The sequence below is a fragment of the Lolium rigidum genome, chromosome 7, assembly GCF_022539505.1.
Source record: "Lolium rigidum isolate FL_2022 chromosome 7, APGP_CSIRO_Lrig_0.1, whole genome shotgun sequence".
In the NCBI taxonomy this organism is placed as follows: domain Eukaryota; kingdom Viridiplantae; phylum Streptophyta; class Magnoliopsida; order Poales; family Poaceae; genus Lolium; species Lolium rigidum.
The window spans coordinates 61,151,171-61,176,174 of NC_061514.1; the positions used below are offsets into that span (position 1 = coordinate 61,151,171).

A 25,004-nucleotide genomic window follows, 5' to 3' on the forward strand; every position below is an offset into this window, starting at 1 on the left:
TTGGAGAGAATCACCCCACGATGAAGATACCACACAAACATCTTAGTTTTAAGTGGTATCTTTTTTTTTTATTATAGACGGGAATATCAGGTTGGATTAAACATTGTACATTGAAGCCATCGAGAAAACACCGCTCTTAGTTAGATTCCAACAAAAAAACATTGGCCCCTGCGTCAGAAGGACTGAATCTAGACACTGTAACAAACCATTTCATGATGCTTGTCTAGGCTGAGTGAGACTTCGTCTAAACGACACATTCGGTGGGAAATTTTTCAACACCTTAGCGAGTGTATCACTCTTATGCCGCACAATATTGTACCATGTCGGATATTATTCTCGCAGCATGGTATTACCTAGCCATTTATCCTCCCAGAATCTAGTCTCTGATCCATCCTTGATAGATAAAGATTTGTATGGGAAGAAGAACTTCTTCGTCCCTATAAGACCCGCCCAGAAACGAGAACCCCCAAGTTTTCAAGAAACTTGAGATAACGCATTTGAGCCGGTGTACTTTCTCCTCAGAAGAATTTGCCAAGTTTCGTCTTCCGTAAGTAGCTTGAACAACCATTTACCGATGAGTGCTCTATTTTTTAACTCAAGGTCTTGGATTTCAAGTGCTCCTTGATCTTTGGGTCGGCAAACCACACTCCATATAACAAGTCGATATTTTCGCTTATAACTATCCCTTTGCGAGAAGAATCTTGAACGGAAATAATCCAAACGTCTCAAGACTCTGCTAGGTAGTTGAAAGAATGATATCATGCACATCACCATATTACTTAGTACTGAATTGATGAAGGCAATCTTCCACCCGACCAGGGATAGTAGTTTTTCTTCCAGCTACTTAATCTAATTTGTAGTCGTTCCTCCACCAATTCCGTTCGGCGTGTTTGAGTCTCCGATAATGTATTGAGATTCCAAAATACCAAATCATAAATTGGCCTTGCCCGCCGACCTGGTCTTGAGTCTCGCCGAAACAAAACAATTCACTCTTATGAAATTTTATCTTTAGATCCGATAATTTCTCGAACGATGTAAGAAGTAATTTTTGATTTCTTACTTTTTCGATGTCATGTTTCATAAAAATAATTGTATCATCGGCGCGTGGACGACTGGATAGTGCACGATCAACCTAATGAGTGAATCTACACACAAAAAAATAGAGTAGATACATATTAAAATAGATAAATCTGCAAAATTCTAAAATATCTTGTATTAATGAAACGGAGGGAGTATATCGGACTGCCATATTAATTAACCAATGTTTATATCTTATTTTGTACGTATCTGTTGGCTGGAGCATCTTTTGTTTCCAAAATTAAATAGTGTGCACATCTCATGCCGTCAGATCTTCTAAATAAACACGGAATTATTGCGCATCCACCCCATGATCACCACGACCATACACAGATTGTGTGACATGCATTCGCTAAAATATTGATATTTGAAATCATGAAAAATCGATTTCCATCAGGAAACACTAATCAAGCTTTAGCTACACTGAGCTCGTTATAACGAGAGCGACGGAGACCTCCCTAGTGAACTCGGAGTCCTCGGCGGCGAGCGGCGACTGCACGCCGAGCTCCTGGAACCCGGTCTCGCAGGTCTGGGGCGCGTCCATCGCGCCGCTGAGGTTGGTCACCGCGTCCTTCAAGCCCTGGGGCGTGCCCGCCTCGACGCCCTTCACCGCGGCGTCGAGCTCATCCACGGCCTCGGAGTACACATCGTGGCAGTCGTCGAGGCCCGACCGTACCTTCTTGTCCTTCACCGAAGCCTTGAGGGCGGCGATGCGCTTCCCTGTGCTTGAGGCCGTTGCTTTGATGATCTTCGAGGCGATGACGGCTAGGCCGCGCTTGTCTGCTGTGGCGCTGCCCTCGTCAGCCTGGAAGAACTTGATGCAGTAGTCGTAGCCGATGTCCTTGTGGTTGGCGCCGAAAGACTTGCATGTGTCGTCCAGAACGGAAGCGCTGGACGAGACGAGGAGCAGCAGGAGGACGAGGCCGGGGAGAGCTTGTGAAGGACCCATGGTTTTTTTGTGGTAGGAGTCGGCGAGTATACGGGACGCTTCGGGTGTCGATGTTGATAGGAGAAGAGATCATGGTATATATAGACGACCATCACCGAAATAACAGGGAAAATTAATCGTGAATGGTAAGTTTTGTTAAAAATTGATTGATTGCTATATAAATGAATGCAATGTAATTTATCCTTGACAAAAATAGATTTGCTTCTTTTTTAAGAGGGGGTACAAGATTCTGAACTATATTCTGGACTAGGATGGAGGCCAAAGGGGCTGGAAGCCTGGAACGCATGAGTCAACATCCCCCAACGCCCCAACGAGGCTTTTCTCAAGGAAAACGCTTCTTTTCCTTCGGAGGTTCCGACTCTGGCAGCCTCCGGCTTCTGTGTGTGCTGCGTGTCCCGAACGGGAGAGATTATTTACCGGTCCCACCATTTTCCGTTGCCGTCAAATCTTATCCTCTCCTCACATCTCGTCTTCCTCCTCGGTCCTCCCCAACTTCCCCGGTCGACATCGACGGAGCGCACCGCTACCTCCGTCCCCTGCGGCGGCCGGCGTCTACGTAGAGCGCCGCTACCTCCTCTCCCCGTGAGGACCGGCCCCGACGGAGCGCGCCGCCGCCTCCTTTCCCAGCGACGGCCGTCCTCGATGGAGTGCGCCGCCGCCTCCTACCGCGCGACGGCCGCAGGCGACCATCTCGAGCGGCGCCGGCTCCATTCGCCGCGAAGGCCGCCGCCTCCGTCCCGCGCGTCGCCGCCTCTTTTCCCCGCGACGGACGGCCATGACGGAGCAATTCACTGCTTCCTTCCCCGCGACGGCCGCCGCCTCCATCCATGCGTCCCTGCCTCCGTCCCCCACGATTGCTGCATGCCTCCATCCCGAACAACGTAGGTCCTGACTCCATCCCGGTAATGGCATCCGCTCCTGCTCCAAGCTGGGCGCCACCAATCGCAAGCATCCACGCCTAGTGCTGCAAACGCGGCCACGTCATGCTACCAGCAGTGGGCGTAGTTCTTTTCATCGGCGGGAATAGGTGCTACCATCAAGGATGTCGGTGATGTCAATCAGTGCTACCACGGCTGCGCTACCAATGAAGTTCGTCGATGCTACCATCGGCGGTGCCGATGCTGCCAAGGAAGAGTGGTTGTGCTACCATTGTTGAGCGGAGGTGCTGCCAATGAAGGTCTTTGATGCCACCGTGGCGGATGCTGTGACCGGCAGCGACGGTTCAGCAAGGCGGATGCTTTGACCAGTAGCGGCGGTGCTGCAAGGCGGATGCTGCGACAGGCGGCAACGTTGCTGCAAGGCGGATGCTATGACTGGCGGCGTCGCTGCTACAAGGAGGCGCGACAGGCAGCAGCACTGCGACCGGTGGCGGTGCTGCCATAGGCAGGCGACGATGCTACTATCGGGTGGAGGCGGTGCCTCTATGGTTAGCGGTGATGCTGCAAATGTTTATCGATGGTGCTACCACCAGTTAGTGGCGGAGATGCAAAAAAGTGACGGTCGTTGATGCTACCGTGGCGGATGCTGCGACCGACAGCGACGGTGCAGCAAGGCGGATGCTGCGACCAGTAGCGGCGGTGCTACAAGGCGGCGGTGTTGCAAGGCAGATACTGCGAACGGTGGCGGCAGTGCTGCAAGGCGGTGCGACAGGCGGCGGTGGTGGTGCTACAAGGAGGCGCGACATGCAGTGGCGCTGCGGCCGACGACGGTATCGGGTGGAGGCGGTGCCGCTATGGTTAGCGGCGATGCTGCAAATGTTTACCGATGGTGCTACCACCAGTCAGTGGCGGAGAGCTGCAAGAAAGTGATGGTGCTACCATCCGGAGTTGGAATGCTGCTGCTGGTGCGCCGGCGAGGAGTTTCACGATGCTACAGTTGTTTATTTTTGTGATAATATTGTTTTTTTTGCTACGAGTATCTCCGGCGAGTTTTTTTTCTTCATTTCTAAACGAACAATTTTTTGCTTCAATGATGCAAAAGCAGGATGTTTTTTGCTACGCGAAACATATTATGAACAAGTCTGTGGCAACTCTACTTCTATTTTTTGTCGAACCGTTTTTTGCTTCAATGAAGCAAAAGCGGAAGGTTTTTTGCTGCGACGAAGCATAGTATGAACAAGTCTCTCTGGCAACTCTTTTTCTGTTTTTGGTCGAACCGTTTTTTGCTTCAATGAAGCAAAAGTGGGAGATTTTTTGCTGCGACGAAGCAAAATCTGAATTTCAGGTAAAAAATGACACGTGTCACGCATGCAAGTAGGAGGCTGGAAAACTCTGAGCCTCCGGAGGATTTCTAGCACTGTCCTTTTCTCAAGCAACCTTCGCTCGGGAAAACCTATACCCGACCAGGTCGGCAGTTACCGCGCTCCGCGTGCGGTATGGGCCAGCCTGGTTGGCCCATTACGCGATTTTCTTTTTCTGTTTTCTGGTTTCTGGTTTTTTCTGTTTTTTTTCTTTCTTAAATTATAAAATGTTCAAAAATGAAAAATGTTTAATTTCTTAAAAAATGTTCAGATTTGGAAATATTTAACTTAAAAAATCTTCAATTTTAAAAAAATGTTTAAATTTGAAAATCGTTCAAACTTAAAAATTATTCAAATTTAAAAATTGTTCAAACATAAAAATCGTTCAAACATGAAAATCGTTAAACATGAAAATCGTTCAAACTTCAAAATCGTTTAAATTTGAAAATTGTTTAAATTTAAAAATCGTTCAAAATTAAAAATCATTCAAATTTGAGAACTGTTCTAACTTTTTTAAAATATATTTTAAGAACATTTGTATTTTAAAAGTGTTCATGTTTGTGAACAAAATAAAAAAAATTCGAAAATACTCGGATTATGGAAAATCAGAAAAAAGAAACAGCAGAAAAAGAAAAGGAAACGAAACAACAAAAGAAAAACGAAAATTACCTTCTAGTGGGCCGTGGCCTAGCTAGCCACCGCAGCCACACAGGGTGTGCGGTGCGAACCCCGCGCCGACCTGGTCGGCGAACAGGAGCTCCCCCTTCGCTCTGCTTGCGCGTACAAGGCTACCTGGGCCAGCCCTAGTGCATGGTGATCGATAGTTATTTAGTTTGTGCCCAAAATCTCATGCCAGCCCTTCCTAAAAAAGCAAATCAGCTCATGTCAGCCTAAACTACGGCAGCAGGAGGGAGCAATGCCGCTCAAGCGTTCCTCCATGGCCACCTAAAATGAGGCCCATTTGACATGTACGTGTATGTTTATTTTTAATCTTTTTATCAATTTCAAAAGTTTAACCTTTAATAATTCATAATTAATTGAAATTGAAAAACAAAATAAGAAGAAAAAACGATTCAGCCTGTAGCAAGGCAATGGATGGAAACTTGCAAACTATGGCCTCTTAGGGTCAAGAAAGAAGAAAAATGTCTCTCCAACTTTAGGTATCTGAAATGGTCGGGATGATAATACTTTCTTTTTCTCTTTCATTTTTGAACCCCTTGTCGTTTCCTCTTTCTCCTCGCTTGTAAGACTAGAGCTGCTTCAACTCATTGTTGCTTTTTAATAAATGATGTGAGGTAGGGGGACGCCCTTTCCGATGTTTGTTCAAAAAAATGGAAAATGAATTACATGATGGAGAAACAACATTTAAACGCATACAAAATAATTCCCCTTTATTAGATGTAAAAAATGATGTATACTAAGTAAAAATGTTATAGTATTTATAAAGTAATTACAATCATGCACATAATAAATTTTTAATGTATTTACGAATATATATTCATATATTTATGAAAATCTCTTATGAATCAAATAATAATTTTAAAATGCTTGTGTATATTTTTAAATCAATGTTCAAATATTGAAAATAAATAAATATTCACACATATGAATAACACATATCTAAGTATTTTAAAAGGTATTTATTTATTTCAAGAAAATAAAAAATTAAAGTAAAATGAGAGGGAAAATAAGGGAACAACAGAAGAAATAACCAACAATGAAAACAAATGCATCAAAAGAAAAAGGGGAGAAAAAATAGAAGGGGAAATCCAAAAAATTGTAAGGCAAAAAACAAGTGTAAGGGTATATTGCCCCTATGTGTGGTTTTGGTAATTAATGACAACCCCTATGGACTAATATTTTCATTGAGTTTATATGAAGGAATATTCTATAGGTACTTCTTGTATTCCATGTGTTGGATTCAAGTATGGATGCCATGAAGATAAAGATACACTTTGTGTATTGGCATCAAGATCATCGATTTGAAGATATATATGTGATATGATCAAGAAGAAGAAATGAAGATGGAGTTCTTATGTGGAACTCAATATTAGCCATACTCTATCTTATGTGATAAGCAATGGATGATCAAGATCTTGAGAGCTTGATTCCAAGTGAAGAATTCTTTATATACATCTCAAGATAGTACGATAGAGTATGAGAAGATACAAGGTTGAGTCGGGCAAGTTCAAGATGAGCATGTCAAGTGAATCACATGCTTGAAGCTTGCCGTCCATTTGGTGATAATGGACAAGTGAAGATGTGCATCAATAGAGCTTTCCCATCATGGTGTATGGGGGAGCATTTGTGAGTCTACACGAAGCGACGATGATCAAGTGAGGCATTTCGGCTTGAATGGAGTGTGAAGAGCTATCATCAAGATCAAGCGGGATGCGCAAGGCAAAGGTATGGCCTTGCTAGGTTTTCCTTTTACCGGTCTCAAGGTGGTTGTTGGGAGACCGGATTATAGGATAGATAGCCGCACTATCAAGAGGAGCTTACGGTTGGGTAACTTGATCACATCGTCTTAGGGAGCTCAATCCTTTGCATATCCTTATTGCTTCTTGGTGTTTCTCTGTGTGAGGTTCTTGAGCTTGTTGATAGCTTTACAACAGGCCCAAATTCATCGAAAACAGAATCCGCATGCATCTTCTATTGCGTTTTCGGGTTTGGACGTCTTCACCGTTTCTTGACGGTGGGAGACTCCCTCTCTAAAATCATCTAAAATGTTCTGTGAGGAGTCTCCATATTTCCAACAAAATCGGGGTTCTATTCGTCGTTATCTTTCCAACAAAATTGGTTTCATGTCAATCGGGGTCCGGACACAAAAGTTATCACAGTTGTTGTAGAACATGTTTTCCTGCTCTCCCGGTCAGGGTCCCGGTCGGACCGGCCCGTGCGCCGGACTGGCTCCGGCCTGCCACCCGGTCAGCCGGCCTACCAACCGGCCTGGCCGGCGTGCCGACCAGTCAATCGGTCGCCAACCGGGCGCCAACCGTGCGCGGAACTGATCCGGTCTGCTGAAGGAGATATGCCCTAGAGGCAATAATAAAGTGGTTATTATTTATATCTTTATGTTTATGATAAATGTTTATATATCATGCTATAATTGTATTAACCGAAACATTAGTACATGTGTGATATGTAGACAAACAAAGAGTCCCTAGTATGCCTCTTAACTAGCTTGTTGATTAATGGATGATTAGTTTCATAATCATGAACATTGGATGTTATTAATAACAAGGTTATATCATTGTATGAATGATGTAATGGACACTCCCAATTAAGCGTAGCATAAGATCTCGTCATTAAGTTATTTGCTATAAGCTTTCGATACATAGTTACCTAGTCCTTATGACCATGAGATCATGTAAATCACTTATACCGGAAAGGTACTTTGATTACATCAAACGCCACTGCGTAAATGGGTGGTTATAAAGGTGGGATTAAGTATCCGGAAAGTATGAGTTGAGGCATATGGATCAACAAGTGGGATTTGTCCATCCCGATGACGGATAGATATACTCTGGGCCCTCTCGGTGGAATGTCGTCTAATGTCTTGCAAGCATATGAATAAGTTCATAAGAGACCACATACCACGGTACGAGTAAAGAGTACTTGTCGGGAGACGAGGTTGAACAAGGTATAGAGTGATACCGAAGATCAAACCTCGGACAAGTAAAATATCGCGTGACAAAGGGAATTGGTATCATATGTGAATGGTTCATTCGATCACTAAAGTCATCGTTGAATATGTGGGAGCCATTATGGATCTCCGGATCCCGCTATTGGTTATTGGTCGGAGTGAGTACTCAACCATGTCCGCATAGTTCACGAACCGTAGGGTGACACACTTAAAGTTGGATGTTGAAATGGTAGAACTTGAATATGGAATGGAGTTCGAATATTTGTTCGGAGTCCCGGATGAGATCCCGGACATCACGAGGAGTTCCGGAATGGTCCGGAGAATAAGATTCATATATAGGAAGTCATATTCCAAGTTTGGAAATGATCCGGTGCATTTATGGCAGGTTCTAGAAGGTTCTAGAAAAGTCCGGAAGAAATCACCATGGAAAGTAGAGTCCCGGAGGGACTCCACCTTGCATGACCAGCCAACCCTAAAGGGGAGGAGTCCAAGGTGGACTCCCCTAGGGTGGCCGGCCAACCCACCTCAAGGAAAGGTGGGAGTCCCACCTTGGGTAGGACTCCCTCCTTGAGTAGGTTTCCCACATATGGGAGGTTTTAGTGTTGGGGTCTTATTCGAAGACTTGGACTAGAACTCTTGGTGCTTCAACCTATATAATGAGGGGCATAGGAGAGGGGGCTGACCACTTCAAGCCTCAGCCTTGGCCGCACCCCTTAGAGGGCCGGCGCCCAACCCCCTCTCTCCCCAAACCCTAGCGGTCTCTCTCCTCCACCACATCCCGCACGCTTAAGCGAAGCTCCGCCGGATTTCTCCACCACCACCGACACCACGCCGTCGTGCTCGTCGAATTCAAGAGGAGCTACTACTTCCGCTGCCCGCTGGAACGGGGAGGTGGACGTCGTCTTCATCAACAACCGAACGTGTGACCGAGTACGGAGGTGCTGCCCGTTCGTGGCGCCGGAACCGATCGTGATCAAGATCTTCTACGCGCTTTGCAAGCGGCAAGTGAACGTCTACCGCAGCAACAAGAGCCTCATCTTGTAGGCTTTGGAATCTCTTCAAGGGTGAGACTCGATACCCCCTCGTTGCTACCGTCTTCTAGATTGCATCTTGGCTTGGATTGCGTGTTCGCGGTAGGAAAATTTTTGTTTTCTATGCAACGTTATCCTACGAGTGGTATCGGAGCCGTGTCTATGCATAGATGGTTGCACGAGTAGAACACAATGGTTTTGTGGGCGTTGATGCTCTTGTTATCTTTAGTTTGAGTACTTTGCATCTTTGTGGCATAGTGGGATGAAGCGGCTCGGGCTAACTTTACATGACCGCGTTCATGAGACTTGCTCCTCGTTCGACATGCAACTTGTATTGCATAAGAGGCTTTGCGGGTGTCTGTCTCTCCTACTATAGTGAAGATTCAATTTACTCTTCTATTGACAACACTAGTATCACCGTTGTGGTTCATGTTCGTAGGTAGATTAGATCTTACTCGAAAACCCTAAACCACGTAAAATATGCAAACCAAATTAGAGACGTCTAACTTGTTTTTGCAGGGTTTGGTGATGTGATATGGCCATGATGTGATGATGAATATGTATGAGATGATCATTATTGTATTGTGACAACCGGCAGGAGCCTTATGGTTGTCTTTAAATTTCATGTTGAGTAGTATTTCAAAGTAGTTGTAATAGTTGCTACATGAGGTGAACAACCATGAAGACGGCGCCATGAACCTTGACGCTACGCCGACAATGATGGAGATCATGCCCGTTGATGATGGAGATCATGTCCGTGCTTTGGAGATGAAGATCGAAGGCGCAAAGACTAAAGGGCCATATCATATCACATATGAATTGCATGTGATGTTAATCCTTTATGCATCTTATTTTGCATAGATCGCGACGGTAGCATTATAAGATGATCCCTCACATTAATATCAAGATAATAAAGTGTTCTGCCCTCGTATGCACCATTGTACAGTTCGTCGTTTCGAAGCATCTCGTGATGATCGGATGTGATAGATTCAACATTCACATACAACGGGTGTAAGCCATGTTGCACACGCGGAATACTTGGGTTTGCTTGACGAGCCTAGCATGTACAGTACATGGCCTCGGGACAACGGAAACCGAAAGGTTGAACACGAGTCATATGGATGATATGATCAACATGTTGATGTTCACCATTGAAGCTACATCATCTCACGTGATGATCGGTTTTGGTGTAGTGGATTTGGATCGTGTACCACATAACAACTACGAGGGATGTTGTATTAAGTGGGAGTTCATTAGTAATTAGATTAAAACATGAACCAATTATCATAAACATAGTCTGAGTAGTATTTTGAATTAATTTTGTAGTATTGGCATCCGTTTTCTACCATGCGCTAGTCTTGTAATTGAGATAGAAATACTGTTAAGTCTGATAAGAAACTTTACGGACCGGTACCGTATTGTTAAAGAATCAAGAAATGATTAAGTCCTATTGCAAACTTTTAGTAAACCTCACATTGTTGATTCAAAGAGTTGTGGTTTCAATTAGTACCTAAAGTTATCTTGTCTCCGTAAAACTTGAAGTTCAAATCTGTTTGAAAAATAAGGAGCTGAAAATTTAGTTTTCGAAATAATCAAGGTATGAGATATATGTGATATCTAAGACCTTATTGCAAGATGATAGAATATATTTTGGTGAGACTACATAAACTCATAAGTTTTATGGGAATGTACGAAGGTTGAAGACGCAAGGCGTCCCAATCTCCAACTATTGGGGCACTAACGATATTCGCATATCCATGAAGTGATTGTCCTTAGTATGCACCGTTGCTAAGACTCGTTGTTTCGAAGCATCACGTGATGATCGGGTGTTATAGATTCTACGTGTGCTTACAACGGGTACAAGCCAGATTTGCACATGCGAATACTAAGGTTAAACTTTATGAGCCTAGCATGTACAGACATGGTCTCATAAAGTTGTCATGAATTAATGGATAAAATTATGAGTGAAATTGTTCATCGTATTACAAAGTTACTAATAGTGAAATCTGGAACACTTGTCATATGATGATTAACTTCAAAATAAGAACCTCAAGGTTATTGGTATTAGACCAACAAACCTAGAAGTTATTGATGTTGAAGTGTTTTTCTGAATAATGAGGAAAGCTAAAAGAGAAACTGCAAAAGATATTTTGGCAAAAAGAAAAGAAAAGACTAGAAAGTCTAGCTCAGGTGTATATAAATGATATACATGTTATGGTTGTATTCCTAGTTAAGTCACACTAAGAAATTCTTGGGTATTAGTACTATATTGGTTGGTATGAAGTGTCATACAAAACAACGCAATACAAGAATACAATGGCCTAAGTGATCGACAAGGAATATGATAGGAATACACGATCGGAACAAAATAAAGTTTTATTATGTTCGTCGTTAGCATTCTATCTAGCCCTTAGAATTTATAATAAAGAACTTAATAATTGTTATTTTGCTCTGGTCAAATGAAAACAATGAGTTGTTCAAATTATCACATTACTCCATATACGATGGATAAGTTATTATAAATCTTAATGGTGAAACACACATACATAACACTGACGCTAAAATGCCATAAGGCAAATGATTTGAATTCCACTTATTTGTGGAACCGCCATTTAGGTCATGTTAGAAAGGAACGCATGAAGGAACTCCATGCAAATGGATTTTTGGAGTCATTTGATTTTTGAATCATTTGGCGCTTGCAAATCTTTTCTAAAGAGAATGATTAAAATACCGTTCATAGGCCAAAAGTTGAACGGGCAACTAACTTAGTGGAAAAATACATGATGATGTATATGGATCACTGGGCATAGTTGTGTGCGGGAGATTCTTATACTTCATGAAAACTTCAAACAATGAATTGAGTATATATATGTGGATATATTCGATAAGGAAGAAGTTTGAAACATTTGAATGGATTCAAATAAATTTCAGCATGAAGTAGAAATCATCGTAATAGAAAAGTCAAATATCTATGATTGGATCATAGTGGAAATATTTGAATTACTAGTTTTAGCGAACATCTAAGAGAGTTATGAAATTGTTCTACAACTCACATTTCTTGGAGTATCATAGTGATGATGAAGTATCCGAGAGATGTATCCAAACCTAGTTGGGTCAATGATGAGATAAAATATTAATGCCATTATATTTTTGTGAATTATGCTTTAGAGACTACCGCTTTACACTCGAATAGAGCATCATCATGATCCGTTGAAATGACATCATACGAGTTATGACATGGGTATAAACCCTAATAGTCTTTTCTTAAATTTTGGTATGCATAGCATAAGTAAATAAGTTTACAACCAAAATCGGATGAATGTCTTTGTTGGTTATCCCGGAGAATTGATTGGGAATTCTTCCCACAATGGAGACAAAGACAAAAGTGTTTGTCAATGTTTCTTATTTCCAAGAAATTGTTTCTAGCGAAGTTTTTGAGTGGGAGGACAATAGAACTTGATAAGGTTTATGAACTCGAGCATAATGATCGAGTAGCGCAAAGCATCGGAATTGGTTCCGAAGCGGCCACGACGATCATGGCTCCTATGACTACAAAGTGTTTTAGCCATGGAGATCGAAGTACATATTGAACCTTGTAGGTATGGTTTACTTTGTGATCAAATAAATGATTTGTGGACAAAGGATTGATTTTGAACAATGATAAACCAACTACAAACAAAGAAGTTATGATGGGCCCTGACTCCGTTAAAATGGCCATGCGCCATGAAATCCAAGATAGATGAATACTTTTTGAAAGTAAATAGATCTATAAAATTGATGGACTTGGATGAAATATCATTGAAGAAGCTTGATTTGTCGAAAAGTTGTTTATGACAAAGTTCAAAGAATTGACTACGACAAGATTAGATCTTCCGTAGCAATGCTTAAAGTCTATATGGATTATTCTAGTAATCACTACATATTTCCTTTATGAGATATGTTAGTAGGATGGCAAAATACACTACTTAACAGAAGTGTGTATTAAAGGTGTATACTAGATACAACCAAGAGTTTTGCTGGTCCGTGGAATACTAGATAGGTATACGAACTTTTATTGGATGAAGTAAGTATTGCGGAGTTGGAATCTTCACCAGATGAAATAGTCAAAGAGTTTTTGATTTCATCAGAGACGATGAAGAGGCTTGCATTTGCAAGAAATTAAGTGGGAGCGCTAAGACACATTTATAATACTTTATGTAGGTGACATATAGTTAGTTATAAATGATGTAATTATATACTTGATTAAAAGGTTTCATTGAGGAATTAATTTCAATGAAAGGATATGGACTGAAACATATCTAGTGTCAAGATCTACGAAGATAGATTGAAACACAAAATAAAGTTTAAGTCAAAGTACATAGAATGGATATTGAAATAGTTCAATATAGAAATATTAAGAAAATATTCTTATCATGTGAAGTTTTAACAAGACTTGAGTGTATCTGACACTCAATGAGTAAAAACACATGAGTGATTATAGATCACGAATAATATGTACACAATCAGATGTCTTGTGCTATAAAATGTTATGAGCATATACCAGAATGATTCATATGATGATCATTGGACGACAGTAAGAATATCCTTGAGTACTTAAGAAGAACTAAGGATATATATATATAGTTTTGTATGGGGTAATGACAAACAAATCGCTGTAAAGTGTTGCACCGATATTAGTTTGATCACATATAAAAAATAAAATTTAAATCTCAAATTAGGCTAAGTGTTATTTAAAAGGTAGCACAATGAGATAGAAGTTGTCTATGCTAGATTTAGAAGAGTTCTAAATATTGTGACGGATTCTACAAAAGAAGGCAGAGCATGTCATTGTTTTGACAATGACATAGGATGTTAAGTCAAGAGGTTCTTTGAGAACTTGGTGTAGTTCCGACAGAGTCAGAACTTTGAAGCTATATTGTGTGTGACAATATTAGTGACATATTTTAGACCGCGGAATTAAGGTTCCACCGGAAGACCAAACATATTTAATGCCGACTCATTTGGAAATGAGTGATGCGTTGAGACGCAAATGAATTACAAAATACATACGTTTCTGAACATGTCAGATCCGTTGACTAAAAACTTCTCCCATGAGCAATACATGATAAAGCACCATAAGGCCAAGGTGTTATATCTTTACAAATGTAAACTAGATTATTGACTCTAGTGCAAGTGGGAGACTGAAGGAGATATGCCCTAGAGGCAATAATAAAGTGGTTATTATTTATATCTTTATGTTTATGATAAATGTTTATATATCATGCTATAATTGTATTAACCGAAACATTAGTACATGTGTGATATGTAGACAAACAAAGAGTCCCTAGTATGCCTCTTAACTAGCTTATTGATTAATGGATGATTAGTTTCATAATCATGAACATTGGATGTTATTAATAACAAGGTTATATCATTGTATGAATGATGTAATGGACACACCCAATTAAGCGTAGCATAAGATCTCGTCATTAAGTTATTTGCTATAAGCTTTCGATACATAGTTACCTAGTCCTTATGACCATGAGATCATGTAAATCACTTATACCGGAAAGGTACTTTGATTACATCAAACGCCACTCGCGTAAATGGGTGGTTATAAAGGTGGGATTAAGTATCCGGAAAGTATGAGTTGAGGCATATGGATCAACAGTGGGATTTGTCCATCCCGATGACGGATAGATATACTCGGGCCCTCTCGGTGGAATGTCGTCTAATGTCTTGCAAGCATATGAATAAGTTCATAAGAGACCACATACCACGGTACGAGTAAAGAGTACTTGTCGAAGACGAGGTTGAACAAGGTATAGAGTGATACCGAAGATCAAACCTCGGACAAGTAAAATATCGCGTGACAAAGGGAATTGGTATCGTATGTGAATGGTTCATTCGATCACTAAAGTCATCGTTGAATATGTGGGAGCCATTATGGATCTCCGGATCCCGCTATTGGTTATTGGTCGGAGTGAGTACTCAACCATGTCCGCATAGTTCACGAACCGTAGGGTGACACACTTAAAGTTGGATGTTGAAATGGTAGAACTTGAATATGGAATGGAGTTCGAATATTTGTTCGGAGTCCCGGATGAGATCCCGGACATCACGAGGAGTTCCGGAATGGTCCGGAGAATAAGATTCATACATAGGAAGTCATATTCCAAGTTTGGAAATGATCCGGTGCATTTATGGCAGGTTCTAGAAGGTTCTAGAAAAGTCCGGAAGAAATCACCATGGAAAGTAGAGTCCCGGAGGGACTCCACCTTGCATGACCAGCCAACCCTAAAGGGAGGAGTCCAAGGTGGACTCCCCTAGGGTGGCCGGCCAACCCACCTCAAGGAAAGGTGGGAGTCCCACCTTGGGTAGGACTCCCTCCTTGAGTAGGTTTCCCACATATGGGAGGTTTTAGTGTTGGGGTCTTATTCGAAGACTTGGACTAGAACTCTTGGTGCTTCCACCTATATAATGAGGGGCATAGGAGAGGGGCTGACCACTTCAAGCCTCAGCCTTGGCCGCACCCCTTAGAGGGTCGGCGCCCAACCCCCTCTCTCCCCAAACCCTAGCGGTCTCTCTCCTCCACCACATCCCGCACGCTTAAGCGAAGCTCCGCCGGATTTCTCCACCACCACCGACACCACGCCGTCGTGCCGTCGAATTCAAGAGGAGCTACTACTTCCGCTGCCCGCCGGAACGGGGAGGTGGACGTCGTCTTCATCAACAACCGAACGTGTGACCGAGTACGGAGGTGCTGCCCGTTCGTGGCGCCGGAACCGATCGTGATCAAGATCTTCTACGCGCTTTTGCAAGCGGCAAGTGAACGTCTACCGCAGCAACAAGAGCCTCATCTTGTAGGCTTTGGAATCTCTTCAAGGGTGAGACTCGATACCCCCTCGTTGCTACCGTCTTCTAGATTGCATCTTGGCTTGGATTGCGTGTTCGCGGTAGGAAATTTTTTGTTTTCTATGCAACGTTATCCTACATCTGCTGCCCGGTCAGCCGGCCTACTGACCGGCGGGCTCGGCGTGCCGCCCGGTCGACCGGTCGCCAACCGGGCGCCAACCGGATGAGCTCCCGGAAGACGCAAAGTGACCCCCGATCGGGGTCCGGCCTGCCGACCGGTTTGGACCGGCTGGTCCGGTCTGTGGCCCGGTCTGACCGGGCCCTGGACCGGACGGCCCGGCTCCAGGCCCGGTTGACCGGCCTCCTCGATGGTTTACTCAGCCCAACTTTTCCCCAACGGTTATATTTGCTCTTCGGCTATAAATAGCCCTTCTTCCACCTTGGGCTGAGTTACTTCTTCCCTTTCTCTCACCTCCATTGTTGCATTTGAAGAAGTTGCTCTCTCTCTCTTGTTCCCCCCACATGATTCTTGCTCATTCTTGAGGGATCTAAGAGAGGAGATCTAGATCTACACTTCCACCAAACCATTTCTTCTCTAAGTGAGGGGAACTCTTGGGATCTAGATCTTGGAGTCTTTTGTTGACTTTCCCCATTGTTCTTCCTCTCCAATCTCATCCTAGCATTTGTTGTTTGGGTGGGATTTGAGAGTGAAGGACTTGAACACCTCTAGTGTTCTTGCTTTGCATCATTGCATAGTGTTGAGCTCTCCACCACGATTAGTTCGAGTGAGAGACCGTGAGCTTGTTACTCTTGGAGGGAGACCTCCTAGTTGGCTTGGTGATTGATGGCGTGTAAGACACACGTCCGTTGGGAACCCCAAGAGGAAGGTGTGATGCGTACAGCAGCAAGTTTTCCCTCAGAAAGAAACCAAGGTTATCGAACCAGTAGGAGCCAAGAAGCACGTTGAAGGTTGATGGTGGCGGAGTGTAGTGCGGCGCAACACCAGGGATTCCGGCGCCAACGTGGAACCCGCACAACACAATCACGGAACTTTGCCCCAACGTAACAACGAGGTTGTCAATCTCACCGGTTTGTCGTAAACAAAGGATTAGATGTATAGTGTGGATGATGATGTTTGTTTGCAAAGAACAAGTAAAGAACAATTGTAGCAGATTGTATTTCGGATGTAAAGAATAGGACCGGGGTCCACAGATCACTAGTGGTGTCTCTCCCATAAGATAGCGAGATGTTGGATGAACAAATTACAGCTTGGGCAATTGACAAATAAAGAAGGCATAACAATGCACATACATATATCATGATGAGTACTATGATATTTAATCAGGGCATTACGACAAAGTACATAGACCGCTATCCAGCATGCATCTATGCCTAAAAAGTCCACCTTCAGGTTATCATCCGAACCCCCCTCCAGTATTAAGTGGTAAACAACAGATAATTGCATTAAGTATGGTGCGTCATGTAATCAACACAAATATCCTTAGACAAAGCATCGATGTGTTATCCCTAGTGGCAACAGCACATCCACAACCTTAGAACTTTCTGTCACTGTCCCAGATTTAATGGAGGCATGAACCCACTATCGAGCATAAATACTCCCTCTTGGAGTCACAAGTATCAACCTGGCCGCAGCCTCTACTAGCAACGGAGAGCATGCAAGAACATAAATAACATATATGATAGATTGATAATCAACTTGACATAGTATTCAATATTCATCGGATCCCAACAAACACAATATGAAGGATTACAAATAGATGATCTTGATCATGATAGGCAGCTCAAAAGATCTAACATGATAGCACAATGAGGAGAAGACGACCATCTAGCTACTGCTATGGACCCATAGTCCTGGGGTGAACTACTCACACATCGATCTGGAGGCGATCATGGCGATGAAGAGAGCTCCGAGAGATGATTCCCCTCTCCGGCAGGGTGCCGGAGGCGATCTCCTGAATCCCCCGAGATTGGATTGGCGGCGGCGGCGTCTCAGTAAGGTTTTCCGTATCGTGGCTCTCGGTACTGGGGGTTTCGCGACGAAGACTATATGTAGGCGGAAGGGCAGGTCAGGGGGCCACACGAGGGCCCCACACGCCAGGGCCGCGCGGCCAGCACCTGGGCCACGCCGCCCTGTTGTGGCGGCGCCTCGTGGCCCCACTTCGTAAGTCCTCCGGTCTTCTGGAAGCTTCGTGTAAAAATAGGCCCCTGGGCGTTGATTTCGTCCAATTCCGAGAATATTTCCTTACTAGGATTTCTGAAACCAAAAACAAGCAGAAAACAAGAATCGGCTCTTCGGCATCTCGTCAATAGGTTAGTGCCGGAAAATGCATAAATATGACATATAATGTGTATAAAACAAGTGAGTATCATCATAAAAGTAGCATGGAACATAAGAAATTATAGATACGTTTGGGACGTATCAAGCATCCCTAAGCTTAGTTCCTACTCGCCCTCGAGTAGGTAAACGATAACAAAGATAATTTCTGAAGTGACATGCTATCATAATCTTGATCATACTATTGTAAAGCATATGAGATGAATGCAGCGATTCGAAGCAATGATGAAGATAATGAGTAAACTAATGAATCATATAACAAAGACTTTTCATGAATAATACTTTCAAGACAAGCATCAATAAGACTTGCATAAGAGTTACTCATAAAGCAATAAATTCAAAGTAAAGGCATTGAAGCAACACAAAGGAAGATAAAGTTTCAGCGGTTGCTTTCAACTTCAACATATTTATCTCATGGATAATTTTCAACACAAAGCAATATAACAAGTGCAATAAGTAAACATGTAAGAATCAATGCACACAGTTGACACAAGTGTTTGCTTCTAAGATAGAAAGAATAGGCAAACTGACTCAACAATAAAGTAGAAGATAGGCCCTTCGCAGAGGGAAGCATTGATTCTATTTTTGTGCTAGAGCTTTTCATTTTGAAAACAAGAAACAATTTTGTCAACGGTAGTAATAAAGCATATGTGTTATGTATAAGGCATCTAAGTTGAAAGCCTCATGCATAGTATACTAATAGTGCTCGCACCTTGTCCTAATTAGCTTGGATTAACACTGATTATCATTGCATAGCATATGTTTCAACCAAGTGTCACAAAGGGGTACCTCTATGCCGCTCGTACAAAGGTCTAAGGAGAAAGCTCGCATTGGATTTCTCGCTTTTGATTATTCTCAACTTAGACATCCATACCGGGACAACATAGACAACGTATAATGGACTCCTCTTTAATACATAAGCATTCAACAACGAGTTAATATTCTCATAAGAGATTGAGGATTAATTGTCCACACCGAAACTTCCACCATGAATCATGGCTTTAGTTAGCGGCCCAATGTTCTTCTCTAACGAGTATGCATACTCAAACCATTTGATTGTGAAAACCGCCCTTACTTCGTACAAGACGAACATGCATAGCAACTCACATGATATTCAACAAAGGTAAAAGAGTTGATGGCGTCCCCAGAAACATGGTTACCGCTCAACAAGCAACTTATTAAGAAATAAGACACATAAGTACATATTCTTCACCACAATAGTTTTTAAGGCTATTTGTCCCATGAGCTATATATTGCAAAGGCAAAGAATAGAAGTTTAAAGGTAGCACTCAAGTAATGTACTTTGGAATGGCGGAGAAATACCATGTGGTAGGTAGGTATGGTGGACACAAAAGGCATAGTTATTGGTGTAGGATAACGTTGCATAGAAAACAAAAATTTTCCTACCGCGAACACGCAATCCAAGCCAAGATGCAATCTAGAAGACGGTAGCAACGAGGGGGTATCGAGTCTCACCCTTGAAGAGATTCCAAAGCCTACAAGATGAGGCTCTTGTTGCTGCGGTAGACGTTCACTTGCCGCTTGCAAAAGCGCGTAGAAGATCTTGATCACGATCGGTTCCGGCGCCACGAACGGGCAGCACCTCCGTACTCGGTCACACGTTCGGTTGTTGATGAAGACGACGTCCACCTCCCGTTCCAGCGGGCAGCGGAAGTAGTAGCTCCTCTTGAATCCGACAGAACGACGGCGTGGTGTCGGTGGCGGTGGAGAACTCCGGCGGAGCTTCGCTAAAGCACGCGGGAGCTATGGAGGAGAGGGGGCGGCTAGGGTTTGGGAGGGGTGGCCGGCCACTTCAAGGGGGCGGCCAGCTTGTGGTCTTGGGGTGGCCGGCCCCTCCCTTGGCCCCTCATTATATAGGTGGATCCCCAAGAGTTGGTCTCCAAGTCTTCGAATAAGACCCGAACCAAAACCTTCCAAAAGGAGGGGAAACCTAGCCAAGCTAGGACTCCCACCAAAGGTGGGAGTTCCACCTCCCATATGGGGGGTGGCCGGCCCCCTAAGGGGAGTCCACTTGGGACTCCTCCCCCACTAGGGTTGGCCGGCCATGGAGGTGGAGTCCCATGTGGACTCCACCTTCCTTGGTGGTTTCTTCCGGACTTTTCTAGAACCTTCTAGAACCTTCCATAGAACCTTCCGCGACATTTTAATTCACATAAAATGACATCCTATATATGAATCTTATTCTCCGGACCATTCCGGAACTCCTCGTGATGTCCGGGATCTCATCCGGGACTCCGAACAAATATTCGAACTCCATTCCATATTCAAGTTCTACCATTTCAACATCCAACTTTAAGTGTGTCACCCTACGGTTCGTGAACTATGCGGACATGGTTGAGTACTCACTCCGACCAATAACCAATAGCGGGATCCGGAGATCCATAATGGCTCCCACATATTCAACGATGACTTTAGTGATCGTATGAACCATTCACATACAATACCAATTCCCTTTGTCACGCGATATTTTACTTGTCCGAGGTTTGATCTTCGGTATCACTCTATACCTTGTTCAACCTCGTCTCCTGACAAGTACTCTTTACTCGTACCGTGGTATGTGGTCTCTTATGAACTTATTCATATGCTTGCAAGACATTAGACGACATTCCACCGAGAGGGCCCAGAGTATATCTATCCGTCATCGGGATGGACAAATCCCACCGTTGATCCATATGCCTCAACTCATACTTTCCGGATACTTAATCCCACCTTTATAGCCACCCATTTACGCAGTGGTGTTTGATGTAATCAAAGTACCTTTCCGGTATAAGTGATTTATATGATCTCATGGTCATAAGGACTAGGTAACTATGTATTGAAAGCTTATAGCAAATAACTTAATGACGAGATCTTATGCTACGCTTAATTGGGTGTGTCCATTACATCATTCATACAATGATATAACCTTGTTATTAATAACATCCAATGTTCATGATTATGAAACTAATCATCCATTAATCAACAAGCTAGTTAAGAGGCATACTAGGGACTCTTTGTTGTTTACATATCACACATGTATCAATGTTTCGGTTAATACAATTATAGCATGGTATATAAACATTTGTCATAAACATAAAGATATATAATAACCACTTTTATTATTGCCTCTTGGGCATATCTCCAACAGTCTCCCACTTGCACTAGAGTCAATAATCTAGATTAAATTGTAAGGAACCTAACACCCATGGCATTCTGGTGTTGGTCATGCTTTGCCCTAGGGAGAGCTTTAGTCAACGGATCTGCTACATTCAGATCAATGTGTACTTTGCAAATCTTTACTTCTCCATCTTCGATGTACTCGCGAATCGAGTGGTAACGCAGCTTGATATGCTTCAGCCTCTTGTGTGACCTTGGTTCTTGTGCATTGGCGATGGCCCCCATGTTGTCACGGTATATGACTAGTGGGTCCAATGCACTAGGAACCACACCGAGCTCTACAATGAACCTCTTCATCCATACCGCTTCGATGAAGCCTCCGAAGCCGCTATGTACTCCGATTCTGTTGAAGACTTCGCCACCGTGCACCGCTTCGAGCTTGCCCGGCTCATCGCAGCACCATTCAATATAAACACGTACTGCATCGTGACTTAGAGTCATCGGGATCGGTGTTCCAACTTGCATCGGTGTAACTTGTTACAACGAGCTCTTGGTCACCTCCATAACAAAGAAACATATCCTTAGTTCTTTTCAAGTATTTCGAGGATATTTTTGACCGATGTCCAAGTGCTCCATTCCCGGATCACTTTGATATCTGCTAGTCAAACTAACGAGCATGTGCTATATCCGGTCATGTACATAGCATGGCATACATAATAGAGCCTCTATCGCCGAAGCATAGGGGATCCGACTCATCCTTTCTCTTTCTTCTGCCGTAGCCGGTCCTTGAGTCTTACTCAAGACCTTGCCCGGTAACATAGGTAAAAACCCTTTCTTACTTTCGTCCATTCTAAACTTCTTTAGAATCTTGTCCAGGTATGTACTCGTGATAGCCCTATTAGGCGTCTTGATCTATCTCTATAAATCTTGATGCCTAATATATACGATGCTTCACCAAGGTCTTTCATTGAAAAACTGTTATTCAAATAACCTTTTACACTCGCTTAATAGTTCTATATCATTCCCAATCAATAATATGTCATCTACATATAATATCGGGAATGCTACGGAGCTCCCACTCACTTTCTTGTAAATACAAGCCTCTCCATGACATCGTATAAATCCGAAGTCTTTGATCACCTTATCAAAGCGTCGGTTCCAACTTCTTGATGCTTGCTTCGAGTCCATAGATTGAACGCTGAAGTTTGCATACTTTGTCAGCATTTTTAGGATCGACAAAACCTTTGGGTTGTACCATATACAACTCTTCCTCAATGTCTCCATTAAGGAACGCCGTTTTGACATCCATCCGCCAAATCTCATAATCGAAAAATGCAGCTATTGCTAACAAAATCCTCACAGATTTTAGCTTCGCTACCGGTGAGAAAGTCTCATCGTAGTCAACACCTTGAATTTGTCGGAAACCCTTTGCGACAAGTCGAGCTTTATAGACAGTAATATTACCATCGGCATCTGTTTTTCTCTTGAAGATCCATTTATTCTCGACAGCCTTTCGGCTATCGTGTAAGTCTACCAAAGTCCATACTTTGTTATCATACATGGATCCCATTTCGGATTTCATGGCTTCTTGCCATTTGTTGGAATCCGGGCTCATCATCGCTTCTTCATACGTCGCAGGGTCCTCATCATTGTTATCCACAATCATGACATTTAGACAAGGATCATACCAATCAGGAGTGGCACGTTCCCTTGTCGATCTGCGAGGTTCGGTAGTTTCCTCGTTCGAAGTTTCATGATCATTATCATTAGCTTCCTTTGTTGCCGGTGTAGGCGGTACAGGTACAACTTCCGATGCTTGCGCTACTCGATCAACGAGTATAGATTCATTAATCTCATCGAGTTCTACTTTTCTTCCAAGTCACTTCTTTAGTGAGAAATTCTTTCTCAAGAAAGGTTCCGTTCTTAGCAACAAAGATTTTGCCTTCGGATCCGTGATAGAAAGTGTACCCTATAGTTTCCTTAGGGTATCCTATGAAGACGCATTTCTCCGCTTTGGGTTCTAGCTTGTCCGGTTGTAACTTTTTTACATAGGCTTCGCAACCCCAAACTTTAAGGAACGACGACTTAGGTTTCTTATTAAACCATAATTCATACGGTGTCGTTTCTACGGATTTTGATGGTGCTCTATTTAAAGTGAATGCGGCTGTCTCTAATGCATAACTCCAAAATGATAACGGCAAATCGAGTAAGAGACATCATAGAACGAACCATATCTAAGAGAGTTCGATTACGACGTTCGGACACACCGTTTCGTTGTGGTGTTCCCGGCGGTGTCAATTGCGAAAGTATTCCGCATTTCTTTAAATGCATGCCAAACTCATAACTCAGATATTCACCTCCGCGATCAGATCGAAGAAATTTAATCTTCTTGTTACGTTGATTTTCTACTTCACTTTGGAATTCCTTAAACTTCTCAAAAGTTTCGGATTTATGTTTCATGAAATAGATATACCCATATCTACTCGGATCATCTCGTGAAGGTTAGAACATAACGATAACCACCGCGCGATGCTACGCTCATTGGTCCGCACACATCGGTATGTATGATTTCCAATAAGTCGGTAGCTCGCTCCATCATACCGTGAAAATGGAGTCTTAGTCATTTTTCCCATTAGACATGCTTCGCATCTATCAAGTGACTCAAAGTCAAGTGATTCAAGTAATCCATCGGTATGGAGTTTCTTCATGCGTTTCACTCCAATATGACCAAGACGACAGTGCCACATATAAGTAGAATTATCATTCAATTTAATTCGTTTAGCATCAATGTTATGTATATGCGTATCACTACTATCGAGATATAACGAAATAAGCCATTCTTTTCGGGTGCTCGACCATAAAAGATATTATTCATAAAAATAGAACAACCATTATTCTCAGACTTGAATGAATAACCGTCTTGCATTAAACAAGATCCAGATATAATGTTCATGCTCAACGCGGGTACAAAATAACAATTATTTAGGCTTAAAACTAATCCCGAAGGTAGATGTAGAGGAAGTGTGCCGACAGCGATCACATGACTTTGGATCCATTTCCAACGCGCATCGTCACTTCATCTTTCAGTAGTCTTCGTTTATTCTTTAGTTCCTGTTTCGAGTTACAAATATGAGCAACCGAACCAGTATCAAATACCAGGTACTAGAACGAGAACCAGTGAGATAAACATCTATAACATGTATATCGGATATACCTTCTTTCTTCTTCTTGACAAGGCCGCTCTTCAGATCCGCCAAATACTTGGAGCAATTACGCTTCCAGTGTCCCTTCTCCTTGCAGTAATAGCACTCAGCATCGGGCTTAGGGCCGTTCTTAGGTTTCATAGGAGGCGTGGCAGCTTTCTTGCCACCCTTCTTGAATTTTCCCTTAGACTTGCCCTGTTTCTTGAAACCGGTGGTCTTGTTGACCATCAACACTTGGTGCTCTTTCTTGATCTCAATCTCAGCAGCTTTTAGCATGCCAAAGAGTTCGGGTAACTCCTTGTTCATGTTCCGCATATTGTAGTTCATCACAAAGTTCTTGTAACTTGGTGGCAGTGATTGAAGGACACGATTAATCCCCGATCTGTTAGGAATCACTATTCCCAAGTCACTGAGTTTCTTCGCATGCCCGGTCATGGCGAGCATGTGCTCACTAATGGAGCTGCCTTCTTCCATCATACAGCTGAAGAAATGTTTCGATGCTTCATAGCATTCCACGGCCGCATGAGTCTCAAATATAGCTTTCAGCTCATT

The 25,004-nt window shown here is 42.9% G+C and overlaps 1 protein-coding gene across 1 annotated transcript; it reads right to left on the reverse strand.

Annotated features, from left to right (window-relative positions):
- Window positions 1-1,495: 1,495 nt before the first annotated feature.
- On the reverse strand, window positions 1,496-2,026 carry LOC124673998 (putative invertase inhibitor). The gene has a single exon (XM_047210042.1). It carries the CDS (start codon window positions 2,024-2,026, stop codon window positions 1,496-1,498), a length of 531 nt encoding a protein of 176 aa, XP_047065998.1.
- Window positions 2,027-25,004: the final 22,978 nt, after the last annotated feature.